Source organism: Hypanus sabinus, chromosome 14, assembly GCF_030144855.1.
Source record: "Hypanus sabinus isolate sHypSab1 chromosome 14, sHypSab1.hap1, whole genome shotgun sequence".
NCBI lineage: Eukaryota > Metazoa > Chordata > Chondrichthyes > Myliobatiformes > Dasyatidae > Hypanus > Hypanus sabinus.
The window spans coordinates 99403117-99424744 of record NC_082719.1 but is presented as its reverse complement, the minus strand read 5'-3'; the positions used below and the strand labels follow the sequence as shown (position 1 = coordinate 99424744).

The 21628-nt window shown below is 41.6% G+C and overlaps 1 protein-coding gene across 19 annotated transcripts in view; it reads right to left on the bottom strand.

Moving 5' to 3' along the window:
- Positions 1 to 263: 263 nt before the first annotated feature.
- The window catches only part of LOC132405014 (transcription factor 4-like), a 649090-nt gene continuing 627725 nt past the window's right edge, over positions 264 to 21628 (bottom strand). For 14 of the 19 annotated variants that reach the window (XM_059989695.1, XM_059989690.1, XM_059989698.1 and 11 more), the window contains 5 exons: positions 15427 to 15562; positions 10324 to 10486; positions 9175 to 9407; positions 3929 to 4071; positions 264 to 647 (listed from right to left, as the gene is read on the bottom strand). In XM_059989695.1, the coding sequence (XP_059845678.1) occupies positions 3935 to 4071; positions 9175 to 9407; positions 10324 to 10486; positions 15427 to 15562 (669 nt within the window). In that variant the 3' untranslated portion in view covers positions 264 to 647; positions 3929 to 3934. The remainder of the gene's footprint in view (positions 648 to 3928; positions 4072 to 9174; positions 9408 to 10323; positions 10487 to 15426; positions 15563 to 21628) is intronic. The other 5 variants (XM_059989694.1, XM_059989689.1, XM_059989693.1 and 2 more) reach the window with 1 other exon arrangement.

The window sequence follows — 21628 nt, the reverse complement described above, 5'->3', positions numbered from 1 at the left end:
ATTTCATCAGTTACTCCCATGCAGACAGGAATGGCTAAGCAGTCATCACCTACGTTACCATTAGGACAGTTGCTGGTTTTTGTGAATACTGGATGTAGACGGGCAGCAAAGCTTCACTCTCTCCAGAGAACAAACACTAGCTGACTAGAACACCAACAAAACAAAATGTTAAATTGTATTTTTTCCTTTTTTTTATCAGAAGTACACTTTTCATTATTGCAAGGTTACGATTTCAAATAAATATTTTTTTTTCAACCTACAAATTGATTTTTTTTTAATTTTATTTTTTTACAGAAGTTCAGGCACAAATGCATTTTCCACAGTGTGGAGAAGATTGCCGTTCAGTCTCCAGGCTGTACATTAACAGCTTGCAACATACTGCTCAACATTCTGAATGATATGTTAGAGTTTGTCCCCCAAGTCGTACTTTGCTTGTTGGGAATGCAGTATTCTCCTTTTCCTTGCTCTCTCTCTTTCTCTCTCTCTCTCTCTCTCTCTCTCGTCTGTGATTCATTTTCGTGACTGCTTTTAATGTGTCTCCATTTTACAAAAGAAGGGGATGGGCAGAGTGTTTACATTGTTGTAAGATAATACAGTTGTCAAGGAAGCGGTCTCTCACTTATTTTTGTTGATCTGGCACCATGGGCCTACAAAAAAAAAGAATAAAGGTTAAGTAAAGATGGACACAATTTTCACTTTATTCCTTTCTCACCTGAGGGCAATGATTCCTAATTTCTTCCTACATGCCCATTCTTCATGTGCATACCAAGAGGGACAGTGAAGGCTGGCTTGCGTGGCCATCTGTTGAGCCACCATCCTCTCTCAGCTTAGTGCCCGGGGCACAGATAAAGAACAGCTAGAGACAGAAAAACTGAGGAACCATCATAATGTAAGTTATTGAGACTGATGGAAACACATATTTTCCATCCCCATTAACAGATAGATTGGAATGTCTTTGCTATGGTGTCATTCCCCTTACCATTGGCTTCAAGCACAGGTAAAAAACAGCTACATGTACATGAAACGCTGTTGTAGGGAAGCACCATCCAGGCCATGCTCTTTTCTCACTAATACCATCAGGCAGAAGGTACAAGAGCATCAGGACTCGCACCACCAGTTACTACCCCTAAACCAACAGGCTCTTGAACAAAAGGGGATAACTACACTCACTTTCCCATTATTGAGATGTTCTCACAACCAATGATTTCACTTTAAGGACTCTTAATCTCATGTTCTTGTTACTTATTGCTATTTATGCATATTTGCAAATGCACAGTTTGTTGTCTTCTGGACTTGGTCTATCATTGATCCTGTTATAGTTACTATTCAATGGATTGGCTGAGTATGCTGGCAGGAAAATTAATCTCAGGGTTGTATGTGGTGACTTATAATGTACTCTGATAATGAAATTTACTTCGAGCTTTAAAAGTTTAGTGCACAGAAAAACTGAGGATCAATCATAATGTAAGTTATTGAGGCAATTTTCTACCCTTATTAGCAGGTAGATTGGAATTTCCTTGCTCTGACCTCCTTCTCCACAGTATTGATTATGGGATTAATCATTTAGTTCTTTCCTACATCACAGTGGAACAGTATTGCGGTGAACTAGGCACAATTCTTGCTGCTACTACAAGGAGTTAGAACTTTCTCCCCTGACTCTGTGGGTTTCCTCTGGGTGTTCCAGTTTCCTCCCATATCCTAAAGACGTATGGGTTAGTAGGTTAGTTGGTCACATGGGTGTAACTGGGTGGCGCCGGCTCCTTGGGCCAGAAGAGCCTGTTACTGTGCTGTATCTCTAAATAAAAATAAGTGAATATTGTCATTTTATTTTTGGAACTATCTGATTCTTCACCCTATTCTCAAAAAAGGGGACATGCTCCTGATGCAAATAGGTAGTCAAAGTGGCTCAAGGGTAGAAAAAAGGTACCAGGTTAGATGCAATCACTCAAATCTTCCTTTTGCTCATACTCCTTCATTCAATAATGTTTAGGAGAAGGTTGGCCATCCTACCTTTAGAACACAGGGCGGTACAGCACAGTACAGGCCCTTTGGTCCTGGAGAAAGAAGTAGCTAAAGAGATGGTGAAGGCACTTGTCCCTTTAGAACAAAGATGAGGAGGAATTTCTTCAGCCAGAGGGTGGTGAATCTGTGGAATTCATTGCCACAGCCAGCTGTGGAGGCCAAGTCATTGGGTATTTTTAAAGCAGAGGTTGATAGGTTCTCAATTAAAAAGGACATCAAAGGTTACAGGGGAAGGCAGAAGAATGGGTTTGAGAGGGAAAATTAATCAGCCATGATTGATGGGTCAAATGGCCTAATCCTGCTCCTATGTCTTCTGGTCTTATGACCCATAATATTGTGCTGACCTATTGACCTACTCCAAGATTAATCTAACCTCTCCCTCCTGCACAACCATCATTTTTTTACCATTTTCCATCTTTCTTCATTGCTTCATTTGACCCATCTAGGCATAGACTAGATGGGCTGAAGGGCCTATTTCTGTGCTGTTGTGCTCTTTGACACTATGACTTCCTTATGCAAATTTTCCCTTGAATCTACAATCAAATGAAATCTGCCAACAATACATTTCTGTTCCAGTATCCTGTCAACTATCCCTGAGCATTAAACACTCCAATACTTTTACACAAAACTGCCTTCCAAGCACTTGCTGTGGGTTATATTTCACCAGCATCCCATTCCTCAGAGAAACATGTTTTACATTAATCTTGTGTAGAACAGAATATGTTACATTCCGTCAGAAAGGAAAATAGAGGTGGATGTTCATGCATGCTGCGAGTCATAAACAGAGGTTAGTGTTCAAACCCAACTACAATCATTGGGGAATTTTAAGTATTTTGGAGCTCATTGGGTCTGCATGCATGGGAGTGTTTACTAAAATAATTCAACAGTTGCTTTAAACAGTGGGAAACCCAAAAGGTAGACAGTAACGTTTCATTTGATTGTGATCAGAAAGGACATGAATTAACTTAGGAAGAAACATTTGCACTTAAATGCTCATAATGTGTTCAAGCATCGTACACAAAATGCAGGAGAAACTCAGCAGTTCAGACAACATCTATATTTACTTGCTGCCCATTACACCACTGGCCCTGAGGGAAACTCCTAAACCTGCAGGGCCAGTGGACCAGTCTTAGTCTGACCTCTACCATTTGACTTGTTTGGCATGGGTGACCCTACAAGGAACCAATGCACAAGGCTCTGACTCCAGCCAACATAGGTCTCCAGGTCATTAAGACACACAACCCTCCAAACCCTATGATAAGGTTATGGTCCTCTTGAAGGAGGCAGCATCTATGGAAAGAAATAAACAGTCAACTTTTTGAGCTGATCCTGATGCAGTCCTGATCAAGGGCTTTGGCCCAAAACATTAGCTGTTTATTCACTTTCAGAGTTGCTGCCCCACCTGCTGAATTCCTCCAGCATTTTGTGTGGGTTGCTCTGGATTCCCAGCATCTGCAGAATCTCTCTCTTGTGTTTGCAAAGTTTTAGTTTTAAAGTCAAAATGGACTGCTAGCAAAACTATAAAGTGCATCCCAAATGATCAGACTTTGAGAGGGTAGCAGTATGTGAACATCACAAAAATGGGACGTTTACAGATGAAACACCAACGTTACGTAAAGGCATATTTTACAAAACTATGTTTAACTCCAAACTGGGAAACAAAATCACCATGGATGACAAGATATGGAAAGCATTGGCGAGATGAAATGATCAGATGAAACTCTAAAGACTTCAAAGATGAAACAGAAACCAGAGTCAGACAACAAAAGAACAAATCTCCCCACATATTTTCTGACAGAGGTAAATGTCGATGTTGTCAAAGTAGAAAATATATATTGTGGATTCTGTTATGGTTGAGATATACTGGCTGCTATCAGGCAGCTGAAACCAGCATGATTTCAATTACCTCTTTTCACATTGGGCCCATATGGTTGGAAGTGTCTCCCATACTCGGGTTGACGCCAGCAAGGGAGAGTGGCGGTGGATCTGTTGACACTTTCTCCTCTTCTCTTCTTTTCAGACAAGCTGCTTTAGGGTTCAGATTCCTCTCTTCAGGAGAAAGAAAATGTTCAACGTAACCATAAGATACTTAAAAAGGAGAAAAATAAAAATATGCAGGGCTATTGGGTTAAAACAAAGTATTTGTGTTAAATGTTTGGCTCTTTCAGAAAGCTAGACTGTTTTATTGGTGAACGGCGGGGGATCTGCTTGGCCGCGGTGCTGCCTGTTTGCAGCCAACCCGAAGAAAGGAGTCAGAGTTGGGCCATTCCACCGGAGAGCCGGAAGCGATGTAGTGCAGCGTCTATGCTGGCGTTGGTGCTGCCTTCTAGTGTTTGCTCGGCAGACGACAAGATATTTTGTGTTTGACTGCAGACTGCTGCAGCACTCAGAGGACTTGGACTATATTTTTTTGTGAAACTTTTTTTTTACTGTCATCTTATATGTGCTATCTGCTGTGTATGACTGTTGGTACTGTGGCTTGCACCTTGGCCCCAGAGTCCCGCTGCTTCATTTGGCTGTATCATAGGTCCAGCCAAGTGACAATTAAACCTGAACTTGAAATAGAAACAAAGGGACTATAGACCTCTTTCTGTGCTATGTTATTCTGTGATCTGTTCTCTTGTGCAGGAGAAGGAGATGGAACGGGTTTTGCAATTTCTGAATACTCTGCCTAACGTCTATCAAAATTAAAGCCGCACTTATTCAAAGTGCTGGAGGAACACAGCAGGTCAGCAGCATTAACAGAGGAGAGTAAAAAGTCAACATATTGGGCTGATAGGAGTCGAAACGTCATCTCTTTATTCCTTTCCACTGATTCTCCCTATCCTGCTGAGTTCCTCCAGCATTTTGTGTGCATTGCTCTGGATTTATAGCATCTCGTGTTTATGACCTGGGCTTAATATGTCTCTTCCTCCCCATAAGATTCTGTCATTTTAAGACCTAATCTTTTGAAAGCTCTCTGCACTGATTAAGATTGGAGCAAGGCACAGAATTTAAAACCTGCAGTGTGAGAAAACTAAAGCACATATGCAATGCCACTGTTTTAAGGTGACTGTGCAAGTCAAGTAGTTTCATTACGAGGAGGGTATTTTAATGGAGTTTTGGAGACTAAATTACTCACTTAAATTGTGGCAAACTAACATAGATTATGGAAATTATCTCATTATAATTTATTTACAGCTTGCTTTCATTTGCACATTAGTTGTTTGTTAGTCTTTGTTTATGTGCAATTTTTCATTGTTTCTACCACGTTTCTTTGTTTTACTGAGAATCTCAAGGTAGTGTCATTTAACATGGGCAATCATAGTCTTCCAACGGCAATTGTTCTTGGCAAATTTTTCTGCAGAAATGGTTTGCCATTGCCTTCTTCTGGGCAATGTCTCTATAAGATGGGTGGCCCCAGCCATTATCTACTCCTCAGAGATTGCCTGCCTGGCATCAGTGGTTGTATAACCAGGACTTCTGATATGTGTCTGCTGCTCATACGGCCACCTACCACCACCTGCCCACACACCTTCATGTGACTCTGATTGGGAGGCTAAGCAGGTGTTACACCTTTCCCAAGGGGTGGCCTGCAAGCTAGTGGAGGGAAGGAGTGTCTTACACCTCTGGTAGAGATGTATCCCCACTCCACCACCCTCAAGGTAGTATATGGTGATATATATGCACTTCGGTAATAAATTTTACTTTTAACTTTGCAATTTAACATAAATACATTAAAATATATATTTTATTGAACATATTTAAAATGCTTAACAGGTCAAGTGGCATCTCTGGAGAGAAAACAGGGTTCATGTTAGAGGTCAATGGCCTTTAAACAGTACAGATACTATTGACCTGGCAAAGGATCTCCATTTTTCTCTTTAAGCAATCCACTTGACCTGCTGACATGAGCTTTATTTGTCACATGTACATTTAAACATACAGTGATATGCTCCAAATCAAATCAGCAAAGGTTGAGCTGGGCAACACACACAAAATTCTGGAGGAACTTAGCAGGTCAGTCAGAATCTACTGAAATGAATAAACAGCCAAAGTTTTGGACTGACACCCTTCTTCAGAACTGGAAAGGAAGGAAGAAGAAGCCAGAATAGGAGGGTGGGGGTGGGGTGATGGAGGGGAGGAAGACAAGCTACAAGGTAAGTGGTGAAGCCAGGTGGGTGGGACTGGGGGGTGAAGTATGAAGCTGGGAGATGATAGGTGGAAAATATAAAGGGCTGTAGGAGAAGAAACTCGATAGGAGAGGACAATGGACCATGGGAGAAAGGGAAGGAGGAGGGGGACCAGAGTGAGGTGATAGGCAGGTGAAGAGAAGAGGTAAGTGGCCAGTGGGGAATAGAAGAAGGGGGAATGGGGACAAGAAAAAAATTACCAGAGGTTGGAGAAATCAATGTTCCTGCTATCAGGTTGGAGGCTACCCAGACAGAATATCAGATGTTGCTCCACCATCCTGAGAGAGACTTCATGTTAGCAAAAGGGGAGGCCATGGACTGAAATGTTGGAATGGGAATGGCGATAGGAATTAATATGGCTGGACACTGGGAAATGCCGTTTTTGATGGAGGGAGCGGAGGCGACCCATGAAGCAGTCCCTCAATTTTTGTCAGGTCTCACCAATGTAGGCAGGGCAGCATTGGGATCACAGAACGCAACAGACAACCCCATCAGATTTGCAGGTGTAGTGATGTGCTGGGCAAGTGTCACCATGTCCCGATGCCAACATAGCATGCCCCAGTATGCCCTTGTAGTTCAATCCGTTTAGTTAGACTACTTGATTTATTGTGACAGAATTAATGAAGTGCCACTTCAAATTAAATGGCATAAAGGATTTTCACTGGTATGTTGGAAATATTATTCTACATTTCTCTTAATTTTTCCTGTTCAATATGTAGTCTTGGCCAGAGTAAATTATTTGTTTGGCACACTAGAGGGAGCAACACTTACATACTAACTCCAGCATGAAATATGAGGTAGATTTGTAAAAATAACCACGTTTTCCAGTAAAACAATTACAAGAGGAGGGGAACACAATAAATACTTTTTTTAATCAGAAAACTTGACCAAATAATGCTAAATGAAAAACAGATTATAACACCGAATGCATTAATCAGGTCTAAAATGGGAAATGCACTCGACCAGTTTATTTGATCTACATGCATTAAAAATGTAATGACCTGTATGGGAAAAATTATTAATCCTTTTCATTTACAATATGTTTTTTTTTTAAATCCAAATTCCATCCCAGTACATGATACTTATGCATGGGCAGCTTATCTAAGAAAGGATGTGCTCACATTGGAGGGGGTCCAAATGAGGTTCACAAGAATAATCACAGGAATGAAAGGGTTTTCATACTAGGAGTGTTTGATGGCTCTGGGCCTATACTCACTGGAGTTTCCGGAGTTTTAAAGAGTGAGGGGTTGGTCTCATTGAAGCCTTTTCAATATTGAAAGGCTAGATAGAGTGAATGCGGAGAGGATGCTTCCTCTACTGGGTGAGTCTAAGGGCACAGCTTCAGTATACAGGAACATCCATTTCCAACAGAGATGAGGAATTTTTGTAAGCAGAGTGTGGTGAATATGTGGAATTCATTGCCACAGACAGCTGAGGCAATGAATTCCCAAGTCACTGGGTATATTTAAAGCAAAGGATGATAGGCTCTTGATTAGTAAGGGTGTTGAAGGTTACAGGGAGAAGGCATTAGAATGGGGCTGAGAGGGATACTAAATCAGCCATGATGGAATGGTGGAACAGACTTGATGGGCTGAATGGCCTAATTCTGCTCTTATGGTAATCTTCACTTTTTAAAAGGGGAAATTCTGATTCCATCCCACTATGCGATACTTATGTAGGGTGTAGCCTAAGGTGGAAGTATGGAAAATAGTCCATTTCTCATGCAAATATTTAGAAAAAAAAAGACAATTCTATCAGAAAATTAAATCATGGGAAAATGATCAGAAGGAATGTAGGTAATCTGCAATACTTTGGTAAAGTATTTGCAAGTCTGCAGGCATTAGAGAAATAGGTGTTCACAGATAGAATGTGATGTGTAGAAATGTCGCTTCATCTATCCTGACTGTTCCCTCAGAAGGCCATACACAACCAAACTATCGAGAATGCTTTTGGAACTATATTACCACTTAAAACCACGTCTTTCTTCCCAACAACAAATATAAAACACAAAATTCCTTTCTCATACCTCTACCCTTTAACCATCTATTGGTGTCAGGCTTAACTCATTGTCAGTAATTTTGCCTCTAAACTGTGTCTTGGTTTCAAGTTTTACCCCAGAAATTTGAGCACGCAGTCCAGATCTGTGTGGAATGGGAAACACACAATCTTTTGGATAAAACATCAGATCTAGTGGACCATAGATACAAGAGCAGAATTAGACCATTTAGCCCATCAAGTTTAGTTCTACCATTCCATCATGGCTGATATATTATCCCTCTCAACCCTGTTACCCTGCCTTCTCACTGTAATCTTTAGCATTCTGATTAATCAAGAACCTATCAACTGCTGCTTTAAATATACCCAATGATGTGGCCTCCACAGCCATCTGTAGTAATGAATTCCACAGAGTCACCACTCTGGCTAAATAGTATTTTCTTCATCTCTGTTCTAAAGAGACATCTCTCTATTCTGAGGCTGTACCCTCCAGTCCTAGACTCCTCCACTATAGGAAACATGCTTTCCATATCCCCTCTATCAATCTAACAATCTTGGAGTAATGTGAGCACTCGGCACAGAATACTCCAAGTGGCATTAAAAGATTCTGGCACAATCTGAGTAATAAAAGTGGAGTTATAACTTGTCCAGGATATAGTTTATCAGTCTGTCAGCATCACTGAGGCAAATTATCAGGTCAAGCATTTCACCCTTTTCTTACTTTTATGACAGACATACTTCCAGTCACAACAGCAGAGGGACCTTACATTGATGGAATACTCAAACATCCTGGTCTAACCTACCACTAAAACTTGCAAAGACACATTTTCCAATTAGATATGGATTGAATTCTCAATGAAGCATAATTAAGTCGGCTGGATTTCCTTGTACTTAATACTTTAAGGAACGAGAAGATGAAATTGGAGGAAAGAGAGAGTGTTTGGGCAACAAAGGTTCTGTTGAAGAATTCCATATGTCTATTGACCTCGGACTTGCTGTTCCAGGCTCAAGATAACGGCGACTGCTTGGTGGAGGATCAAGAGCTTCGTTTGTGGCTTGTCGCTCTTCAGGTGGAGCTGCACCATGCGGCCTAGCTCTTTAAATGCTTCGTTGATGTCACGCACACGCAGACGCTCGCGGGCATTATTTGCCATTCTCCGTTCTCGTTCACGCTCAGCCTTCTGCTCCGGGGTAAGGTCTTCATCGTCATTATTATTGCTGGGGAAGCATAAGGAATGTTTTGTATATAAAAAAAAAAGTAGAATGTAAATTGGAGATAAAAATATTCAACATATACAGTACTACGCAAAATTCTTAGGCACACATATATATAGCTAGGGCGCCTAACACTGTTATGCAGTACTGTAGTAATTTATTGTATTGCACTGAACTGCTATCACATTAAAAAAAACCCAACACATTTCATGACATGTGAGTGACGATAAACCTGATTCTGATATGGGTCTCTATTGTGGACTGAGAGTGGGAAGGAGGCAGGGAGAGGGGAATCATGGTTAGGAAAAGGGGAAGGGAAAGGGGAAGAAGCGGGAAGCACCAGAAAGACATTCTGTAATGATCAATAAACCAGTTGTTTGGAATCAAATGACCTTGGCTGGTGTCTTAGGTTTGGGTGTGTCTGCATCTGCGTCATCCCCCGATGCTGGCACTCGTTCTTTGCCACCTGTCCCACACCTCTCCTGAGGTGCTCCACCTTCAACATCCTTTGCTCCCGCCAGATTTACAAACTTGCTCTCCACTCTATGTTGCCAAATATAGTACTGTGCAAAAGTCTTAGGCACCCTAACTATACTTCTGTGCCTAAGACTTTTGCACAGTACTGTACAATATTAGCACAACACTCTACCATCTGCTTTTCTTCACACATCAAAATAAACAGATACTGGCAAACTACTTCAGATTTAAATATTTTTTTAGAAGGGCATGATAAACGGCCCTTCCAGGGCCCGTGCTGCCCAAGTGACCAATTGGAATGTGTGACGATACCAGAACACCTGGAACCTCCGTCAGGTCTCCCCTCAGCCCCCACCGCTCCACAGAAAACAACCCAAGTTGTCCAGTCTCTCATCAGATTCTAATCAGGAATTAAATAAAAGAATCGCTCATTTACTGTTACCTAGATAGTGACCTATTTAATATCTTGATGTCCTTCTTGTCCTCGTCTCCCTTTTTATCATCTGTGGGTTTTGAATCCTGCAGATTCTCGTCGGGTTCATCTTCGGACTTTATGTCTGAGCTGACAGATGACACGCTTTGTCCTTGCAGGCCGCTGGAGAGGGCTGAAAGGGAGGCCAGGTAAGAAAGCCACATTAATTGTCAGAAATAGTTTCTGAACAGTTTCCCTGACATTAAATTCATTAAAATTATATAATCACAAATAAACTGCTTAACCAATAAGAAATACCACTTTGCTATGGTTTGAAACCCCTGCGGTTAAAACAGGTTTGAGTCATTTTCAAGGATTACAGTCGGCCCTCCTTATCCACAGATTCTGCATGCGCGAATTTAACCAACCGCGAATCGCGTAAACCCGGAAATGCTCTTCCAGCACTTGTTGTTCGAGCATGTACAGACTTTTTTCTTGTCATTATTCCCTAAACAATGCAGTATAACAACCCTTTTACATAGCATTTACATTGTATTAGGTATTATAAGTAATCTAGAGCTGATTTAAAGTATATGGGAGGATGTGTTTGGGTTATCGTGCATCGGATCGAAAAAAATCAGAAGATCTCTTACTAAGTAAGTCGGAACAGGCACATCTGGTATCATTTAGCGTCAGTTAGTCAAATGTTTGCATTTGTATATAGTATATATTTTACCTTTCTATGCATATAAAACACTTAAGAACATATGTTTCAGCGCTGGGAACGGGAATGGAAGTTCTTGGGACAGGGGACAGATCGCTCCCGAGTGCGCTCGCCACCGTGTCTGGTTGATGTGGAGGATCAAAAAATCAAAACCCAATAATTAAACCACTGCGTTGCTTAGTAATAATTGTGGCTTTCATCGGGGCAGAGCCTTTCTCACTTCATCCTTTAAAATTGTTCCGATCGTTGACCGACCTAGCCTAACGCTTTTCCAATGACCGATGGTGTTTCACCTCTTTCCAATCGCTTTATTATTTCCACTTTATTTTCAATCGTGATTATTTTCGTGAACAGAAACACTGTGCATTCAGAGCTTTGGCGCCGGGTCCTAATGTCCAGTGCTCTGAGATAGGTTAAATAAGGTCTGGGGTTTTGCTGGGTCCTAAGATCCACCGGATTGAGACAGGTTGAATAAGGGACTTGAGCATTCACGAATTTAGGTATCCGCGAGGGGTCCTGGAACCAATCCCCCGCGGATAAGGAGGGCTGACTGTATAGGGAATAACAAGTTATGATTATCTCCAGTCCATTACACATACAGTATATACATAGACCTGCCTCCTCAGAAGTGGCTTAGCGGCTTTAAAAGGTGCATGTCACAGCTGAGATTCACCAGAAGGGCTCAAAGCTACATTTATAAGGAGAATAAGTGTAGGAAGTGAACCTTAGTAGAAGGAATAAAGGCATAAATCACTTTCTAAATGGGGAACAAATTCAGAAATCAGAAGAGTCCTTGTGCAGAACTCCCTAAACATTTGAGTCAGTGGTGAGGAAGGTAAATGTGATGTTAGCATTAATTTGGAGAGGACTAGAATACAAGAGCAAGGATGTAATGCTGAGGATTTCTAAGGCGTTGGTCCGACCGCACTTGGCGCATTGGTGTGTCTTGGGGTTCGTTATCCAAGGAAGAATACATCCACATCGAAGAGGAATCAGAGGAGGTTCACGAGAGTGACCCTGGGAATATAAAAGTTAAGATATGAAGTGTGTTTGATGGCTCTGGGCCTGCACTCGCTGCAGTTTAGTAGAATGGGGTGGGGGGGGGGAGTGATCTCAGTGAAGCTTATTGAATATTGAAAGGCATGGATAGAGTGGGTGTGGAGGACATGTTTCCTATAGTGAGTGAGTCCAGGACCAGAGGGCAAAGCCTCAGAATAGAAGGATGCCCCTTTAGAACAGAGATGAGGAAGAATTTCTTTAGCCAGAGAATGGTAAATATGTGGAATTCATAGCCACAGACAGTTGTGGAGGCCAAGTCATTGGGTATATTTTAAGTGGAGGTTGAAAGGTTTTCGATTAATCGGGATGTTGAAGTTTACAGGGAGAAGGCAGGAGAATGGGCTTAAGAGGGATAATAACTCTGCCATGATGGAATGGCCTAATTTTGCTCCTATGTCTTATGGTCCCAACATTTCTAATTCCTCCATGCTTCAATAAGAACAATTTAACGGAAGGGGTTAAGACAATGCTTGCTCTTTTTGGGAACTGGGGAGAAAATCCTGTTCCTGAACACTTCGCCCTTCATCACAAACCTATTGTGTCCTCCAAGGGTAGGCCAATAGCTGTCCTATAAAGTAGGAACAGTTATTGAATAATAATTTAATCTTAAACAATCTTTCCCTGTTAGTTAAATGAACATCACAAATCTAGCTTCATACCAAGAGTGGCAAAAACCTTTCAACTCAGTTTCCTCCCACCTCCCCCACGTAGTGGGCAGAACATACCAAAGCCTAAAAGCACACATCGCCAAGCTCAAGACAGCTTCTATTCCAGTGCTATGAGATTATTTAGTGGCTCCCTGGTATGATGTGATAGACTCTTGACCTCACAATCTACAGTACCTTGTTGTGACCTTACACATTACTGTCTACCTGCACTATACTTTCTCTGTAACTAGAGTCATAGAACACCACAGCACAAAACAGTCCATTTGGCCCATCTAGCCCATGCTGACTTATTAATGTCTAGTCCCATTGACCTGCACCTGCCTTACCCACCCATCCATGTGCCTGTCCAAATTTCTCTTAAATGCTGAAATCGAACCCGCATTCACCACTTCCACTGGCAGCTCACTCTACACTCTCACCACCATCTGAGTGAAGAAGTGTATTTATTTACTTATGGGGACACAGTGTGGAATAGGTCCCTCTGGCCCTTCAAGCTGTGCCTCCTAGCAGTCCCCTGGTTTAATCCTAGCCTAATCAAAGGACAATTTACAATACCCAATTAACCTACTAACCCGCGGTACTGTAGGAGGAAACCGGAGCACCTGGAGGAAACCCACGCGGTCATGGGCAGAATGGATAAACTCCTTGTAGGCAGTGGCGGGAATTGAACTGGGGCCGTTGGTACTGTGAAGTGTTTGGCTGACCACTACACTATCATGCTGCCCCAAGGTTCCCCTTTGTGTTCCCCTTAAATATTCACCCATGACTTCTAGTTCTAGTATCTCCAAATCTCAGTGGAAAAAGCCTGCTTGCACCTACCCTATCTACACCCTCATAATTTTGTGTACCTCTATTAAATATCCTCTCATTCTCCTACGCTCAATCTTTCTTTATAACCCAGGTCCTCCAGTCCTGGCAATATCCTTGTAACCTTTCTGCATACTCTTTCAAATCTATTCACATCTTTCCTGTAGGTAGGTGACCAGAACTGCACATAATACTCCAGATCAACCCTCATCAACGACTTATACAGCTTCAATACAACATCCCTTCTCCTGTACCAAGTAATTTGATTTATGAAGGCCAATGTGCCAAAAGCTTTTCTTACAACCCTGTAACTCAGGTCCTCAAGTCCTGGCAACGTCCTTGTGAAGGATGTAACACAATGTTATTAATTTAGCTGTGGTTTTCCTTTTATTCTACCTCACTGTACTTTTGTACACTGTGTATACTGTGGTTCATCTTGCACTACCTCAGTGCACTATTGTAATGATGTCTACAGCTTGAATGTGAAGGCAAGAGTTTCACTGTACCTCAGTACATATAACAATAATGAACCAATTTATCAATCTGCATGTAAGGAGTGTAATGATTACGGATGTCAAAATGGGGGTGTGCTTTCAGGATTCAAGATTGTTTAATGTAATTTCCAGTACACAAGTATAAAGGAGAACAAAGTAATTGTTATTCCAGCTCCGATACACCAAAAAAAACATAATATGACAAAGATATAATATTAATAATAAAAACACAATAAATATAAATACATAAGATAGCTAATGTACATTGATTGTACCTAACATCACTTTATGAACATACAGGGGTGACTGTATATAATGTGACTGACAGGAAATGATAAAGTAGTGGTGATTGGGTTGTGGAGGGGTGGGTTAGTGGGTGGAGGTGTTGATCAGCCTCACTGCTTGCGGAAAGTGACTATGTTTGAGTCCGGTGGTCCTGGCAAGGATGCTTTGGAGCCTCCTCCCTGACTGGAATGTGTCAAATGTAACTTTTGAAATCCCACATCCACTCACTTCCGCAGGCAGCTTCTTCCACATTCTCACTGCTCTCTAAGTGAAGGGGTTCCCTTTCTTGTTTCTCTTAAACTTTCATCTTTCACCCTTAACCCATGCCCTCTAGTTCTAGTCTCACCCAACCTCAGTGGAAAAACTTACCCTATCTATACCCCTCATTATTTTGTACAGCTCAATCAAGTCTCCCCTCATTCCTCTGCTACAGGGAATAAAGTTCTAACCTATTCAACTACCCGTTTTAGCTTAGGTCCTCCAGTGCTGGTAAAATCCTTGTAAATTTTGATCATCTCACCAGCAGATATTAGCGATATTGGACATGAATATTCCAAATAAACAAGACACAAAGGGTCCAGAAGAGATGAATGAGAATGTTCCCAGAAATTAAAGTGTTATCACATGCAGTGCGTTTGATGGTTCTGGGCCTGTACTTCCTGGAATTTGGAAGAATGACAGGAGATTTGCTTTAAATGCTACATACCCAAGGGATCAATTTGAAACCTATTGAATAATGAAAGGCCTAGACTGCTCAGACATGGAGAGGCTGTTTCCTATTGTGGAGAAGTTCAGGACCAGAGGATAGAGGCTCAGAATAGAAAGATGTTCCATTTGAACAGAGATAAGGAGGACAAATCATTTGGTATATTTAAAGAAGAGGCTGGTAGATTCTTAGTTAATAAGGATGTCAATGGCTACAGGGATAAGACGGGAGAATACGGCTGAGAGGGAAAATTAATCAGACATGATTGAATGACGGAATAGATACAATGGGCCAAATGGCCTAATTCTGCTCTAATGTCTTATAAAATATTTTAGCCCTGTCCAGTCCTGACATAACATTGAGGTTATGTCTGAAGCTGGTGGTACTTACCCCGGTATGGGTCCTGGGATTGGTTTAGGTCAGGGGAAATGGCTGACTGCACTGGAAGCTGTGGGACTGGCACTTGGTTTGAAACGATTGCATGGCTGCCTCGAAGCCCAACACCTTCTTCACGATGAGCTCCCACCTGGTGTTAAAAATACAAAAATACTAGATACTTCAGCAATTGGTCCCAAATTATTGGGCAACATAACATAGGCACATGGATAAAAGAAAAACGGAGGGCTATGTAGGAGAGAAGGGTTAGACTGATCTTGGAGTAGGCACAACATCAGAGGTCCAAGGGTCTGTCTGTGTTCAGTGCTTGGTGTTCTATGCTCCATCTCAAGCCAATTGCGATTTACAATGATGAGGCATCCCTGACACCCCTCATCCTGTTCTTGATTATACTGAGCGTTCAGCAGGACTAGGACTAAAGCAACAACTTTTGTTTCATCTGTAAATATCACACATGTTAGTAGGGTTCAATGTTAGGGTCATGCCTGTCCGAGCATGTGAAGCCAGCACCAGCAAACTGGGTGGATGAGATCAATGACCAGGAACGCTTCATGGAGAGCGAAGGCATGAAAAGGCAAAGAAGAAATCATGGTAATCCACCACAGCTAAGGAAGCTCTCAGTTTGTGCCGACTACTCTTGCCACTGGACCCAGACTTTTGAGGTTAAGGGAGGGAAAGTGCATGGTTTCCACTTTGAAAGCTCTTCCACAAAGGTTTCACTATCATCATTGGGTATGTCAGTCAACCAACAACAACACCGTTCTAAATATCTGTGTCTCCAGGATCAACTAGACTGTTTCCATCAGATGGCACCTAATTAATAACTTGGAGAGTTCTTGAGGACATCAGTTTAAGGTGAGTGGAGGAAAGATTAGTAGAGATGTCAGCGGTAGAGGCTGATACAATAGGGACATTCAAGAAGCTCTTAGATATACAGATGCATATAATGAAGAGGGTTAAGGGCTGTGTAGGAGGGAAGGTTTAGAAAGATCATGAAGGTCATAGGTCAGCACAAGACAGTGGGCCGAAGGGCCCATACTGAAGGGCCTATGCTATTTTTCATGGAAAATCCTACAACGTGTAGTGCATACGGCTCAGTCTCTCATGGGTAAAGCCCTCCCTACCACTGAGCAACTCTACATGAAGTGCTGTTGCAGGGAAGCAATGTCCATCAACAGGCACAACCATACTCTCTTCTCGCTTCAGGAATAAGGTACAGGAGCCTCAGGACTCACACCACCAGGTTCAGGAACAGTCATCAGGCTCTTGAACCAACTTCACACTCCCCGACGTTGAACCGTTTTCACAACCTATGGACTGACTTTGAAAGACTCTTCATCTCATGTTCTTGATATTTATTGCTTATTTATTTATTATTACTGTACTTTTTTTGTATATGAGGACAATACGTACTTTGATAATAAATTTACTTTGAACTTTAATTTTCTACATCCACAGTCTCTGTATAAGACATGTGCAGAGCTTGCCTCTGTTGCAAACACTAGACTTAACTGTGCATAACCTACCTGGTATGGTAGCATACAGGGAAACCGTCAACTCTGCATTATACAAACACCATGATCCTTGTGTGCTCTGCATACATTGTACCTTGCCTTTTCCTAGTCCTCATTTACAGAACACAAGATTGTACAGGCCCTTTGGCTCACGATGTTGTGCTGACTTTTTAACCTACTCCAAAGATCAGTCTCTCCCTCCATGTGCCTATCTAAGAGCTTCACTATGATGTCCAATTGTAGTCCCTCTTCAACCACCCTGGTTGAATTTTTTTTTATATATATGGTAACAGATCGTTCCAGCCTAACAAGCCCACTTAGTAAGCACCACAGACCCACAAACAAACCTAGGACTTTCCAGTGCACTTGTACGCTGCGATATCAAGGTACAGTATAGTGGAAAAGACTCAGGCATATACCCATAGCAAGCGTGCCTAACATTTTTGTACAGCACTATAGTAATTGCACCTTACTGCTGTTACAAAAAAAACCACATTTCATGATTCTGAAATGGGTATTTATTGTTGAAGGGAGTAGAGAGAGGGGAATCATAGTTGAGAAAAGGGGAAGGGAGAGGGGAAGGAGTGGGAAGCACCAGAGGGACACTCTGTAATGATCAATAAACCAATTGTTTAGAAACAAATGACCTTGCCTGGTGTCTCAGGACTGGGTGTGTCTGCACCTGCACTATCCCCCAACCCACTATACCCTCCCCACAGCACCTCCATCACAACATCCTTTGCCCCCATCAGATTTACAAACTCGCTCTCCACTTCATGTTGACAAATGGTACCCTAGCTATATATACACAGAGACACCTAAGATTTTTTTTACACAGTACTGTACAAGATGCTTCAAAAATAAAACAGAAAGGCTATATTTACAACATTGAACGTTGCAGAGACTGAAAAGATTTTGTCGTTCTGGCCAATGCAACAGATGGAAGTTCTTCAATCTCAATGTTACTTCAATCTTCATATTAAATTGTCATGCATTCTACACAAAATAACCCTCTCCCCACTCCCATTTATGATATTTACCAGGGCACTGCAGATGAAGAGCCTGAAGCATTGGTGAGGATCTCTACCACCCATCCCACAATCCCTCTGACCCACCAATAGCAGAAAAGAGGTACAGCAGCTTCAGGACTAGGACTGCTAGGTCTTGACTAACGAATGCCCTGCCATCATCAAGGTCTCGTCACTAGGACAGCGAGCTGTTTACCTCTGCTGTACTTTACCACAGGAATTTTATTTTATTAAATTATTGATGGTAATATTTTGCATTACTGCATATGCTCTGTGTGATATGTTTTGTCGGTGCACCATGATCTGGAAGATCGTCGTTTTCTTTGGTTGTATATATTTATACAATCAGATGACAATAGACTTAAACTTGAAGTAGAGATTGCTAAACAAATAGGCATAAATAACATTAAGAACTTGTTTTAAATTATTTCAAAGATGGCATGACTACCAAGGGCAATGACAAAGTAACACAGGCGAGATTACTAGACAATTCAATTCAGAAGGTACTGTGTAGCCTCTGATCTTCACAGACTTCATGGCTAGAGCTATCTCCCAATTATCTGGTAGGGTGGCATGATAGAGTAGCAGTTAGTGAAATCCTTTGCAGTGCCAGCAACCGATCGGGGTTCAATTCTCACCACTGGCTATAAGGAGATAGTACATTCTTCCTGTGACCATATGGGTTTCATCCGGATGCTCCAGTTGCCCTCTGCAGAGTTAGTAAGCTGGGGTCATGCTATGTTGTCAGTACTTGTGGGCGGCCCCCAGCATATCCGAGGACTGTGGTGGTTGTTGACGCAAATGGCACACTTTTCAGTATGTGTGACTAACGAAGCTAATGTTTCATCATTCTTTTGTCAATGGTCTTGCTGTATAACTACTAAGTTACAACAGACGTCACTAAGGTCAAACACTCAAAGGCCACTTACTAGCTAGACCTGTACATTAATGCAAATATCTAATCAGCCAATCAGGCAGCACAGGCAGGTATCATCCAGAGGTTCAGTTGTTGTTCAGGCCAAACCACAGAGTGCGCTCAAAGAGACTGACCATGGAATGATTGTTGGTGCTGGACGGGGTGGTTCGAGTATATCAGAAATGGCTGATCTCTTGGGATTTTCATGCACAGCAAATTTACAGAGAATGATGCAAAAAAGCAAAGCAAAAACATGCAGAGAGCTGCAGTTCTGTGGATGAAAATGCCTTGTTTATACAAGAGGTCAGGGGAGAATAGCTAGTCTGGTTCAATTTGACAGGAAGGCGACGGTAACTCAAATAGCCACACACTACAACAGTGGTGTGCAGAAGAGCATCTCTGAATGCCCAACGTGTCGAAACTCGAACTGGATGGGCTACAGCAGCAGGAGACCACAAACACACACACACAAAAAAAAGACTCAGCGGCCACTTTATTAAGTACAGGAGGTACCTGGTAAGGTGGCCACGGAGTGTAGTTCTAGCTCCACTTTAATGACTTGTTCTAATCAGGTTTTTTTTGGTTCTATTTTGCAAGATGACTTTAACCACTGGAACGAATTGAGAAAAGTGAGTGTTGCTACAAAGTGTATGTCAGGCTGGTATTAAAGTATACTTTATTTTAAATGTTGTAATGAAATATCCAACTGTGCAGAGCCATGATACTAATCATTGTGACTGTCATGGCAATACCATTTAGCTGGATAACCTTAGCTCAGCTAATAATTATGCCACTCTTCCATTAATTCTGCTTCACTTCTCACCACATTCTTACTTTCATACAATCTGGGTGGAAATTTTCAGAGTTCAGCCCACAGATATTTATTTCTGCCTTTAAGCCCCATTTCGTGAGTCATTTATCACCTTTTTCAAGATTCAAGATGGTTTAATGTCATTTCCAGTACGCAAGTGTAAAGCAGAACAAAATAATCGTTACTCCGGATCCAATGCAGCACCAAAATTTTATATTCTTAATGTTACTTACACCCACTTGATTAGCAATTTCTAGATGGTCATTTTTAATAACAGCTTAAAGTGTGGATTACAGTAACATTGAGGTCAAGGTACTTTAATAACAGCATACATTGAAGTCAGGACAACAGATACTATTCAGATTCTGTTTAAGATTCCAGATTGTTTGATGTCATTTCCAGTACAGAAGTGTAAAGGGGAACTAAATAATTGTTACTCTGGGCCTGATGAAGCACAAAAAAACACAGTAAGATGAAGAATACAATAATAATAAAAACACAATAAATATAAATACATAAGATAGCTTAAACACATAGATTGTATGTCCATAATGTGATGCAACTCAAGAATTTCTGTACATACGGTGACTGGCAGCAAATGATAAAGTAGTGCTGGTTGGATTTGTGGGTCGAGGTGTTGATCGGTCTTATTAATTGGTGATAAAAACTGGTTTTGAATCTGGTGGTCCTGGCATGGATGCTGTGTAGCCTCCGCACTGATGGGAGTGGAACAAACAGTTGATGAGCAGGAAGAGTGGAATCCATGATGTTAACGGCCCTTTTTCAGCACCTTTCTGTATATATGTTCTTAAGGTATAGGAGCAAAATTAGGCCATTTGGCCCATTGAGTCTGTCCTTGGTGGCAGGTAGGCTAGTGCCAGTGATGTGTTGGGCTTTTGTGTAAAATAATGCTTAAAGACTGATTTCGATCTTCCTTACTTCTTAAATACACAAGCACATTTCTACCCTGGGAATAAGTCTCTGGCTATTCCTCCCATCATCTTGTATACCTCTATCAAGCCATCTCATCTTCCTTCACTCCAAAGAGACAGGCTCTTTAATCCAGGTGGCATCCTGCTAAATCTCCTCTGCATCTTCTCTAAATCTTCCACATCTTTCCTATAATGAGGTGATCAGAACAGAACACAATACTCTCAGTGTGATCTAACTGGAGTTCTATAGAGCTGCAACATTACCTTGAAGCTCTTGAGCTCATTCTCCTGGCTAATAAAAAATTACTAAGAACGTGATTTGTAAAAGAGAGCTTGAGAGTGAGACCGTAGGTTACTGAGTCAGTTCAGAGTTGTGGTTTTGTATGCTGTTTTTAATGCCAACGCCCAGAGGTACTTCCCTCAACCAAGATCATTACTTAATCCTGAATTCACTTTAGATTGTGCAACCAAGTCATGCAGTGCCAGCGGCCACATTACCCAACACAAGATCAGTTTGACACAACTCAAAGTTCCAGTCAAGTCACAGTCACTGTATGAGTAAGGCTTTGAGTCATCCTGGGTACACGATGAAGTGCCTTATAAAAATAATACTACTTCCTTCCTAGGGTGATCTACTTTTTAAAGGTGCAATAATTCACTGTTTAGTCATCGGGGGTTAAAACATGGATTCTTCCCAAGCCCGAGGGCAATGGAATCTCAGCTCTGTAGTCAGTAACCTCTGTAAGGAAAGAGTTAACTTTGATTCCTCCTTGCTATTGTAACGCCAAATGGTGTTCGTCTGGGATGTGGGAATATCTTGAAAAAGTGCAAGGGATCCAGTCACCAGCAGTGGTTTGGGAACTTAGATTGAGTACTGGTCTACAACCTTGAGAATGAATAATGGTAAAAAAACAAACTTGTCTGGAAAAGCATTGTTAGGTTTTTGAAGGGGCCTTGAAAGGTATAAAAAGGGGGCAACTTCTTTGTGCAATGGG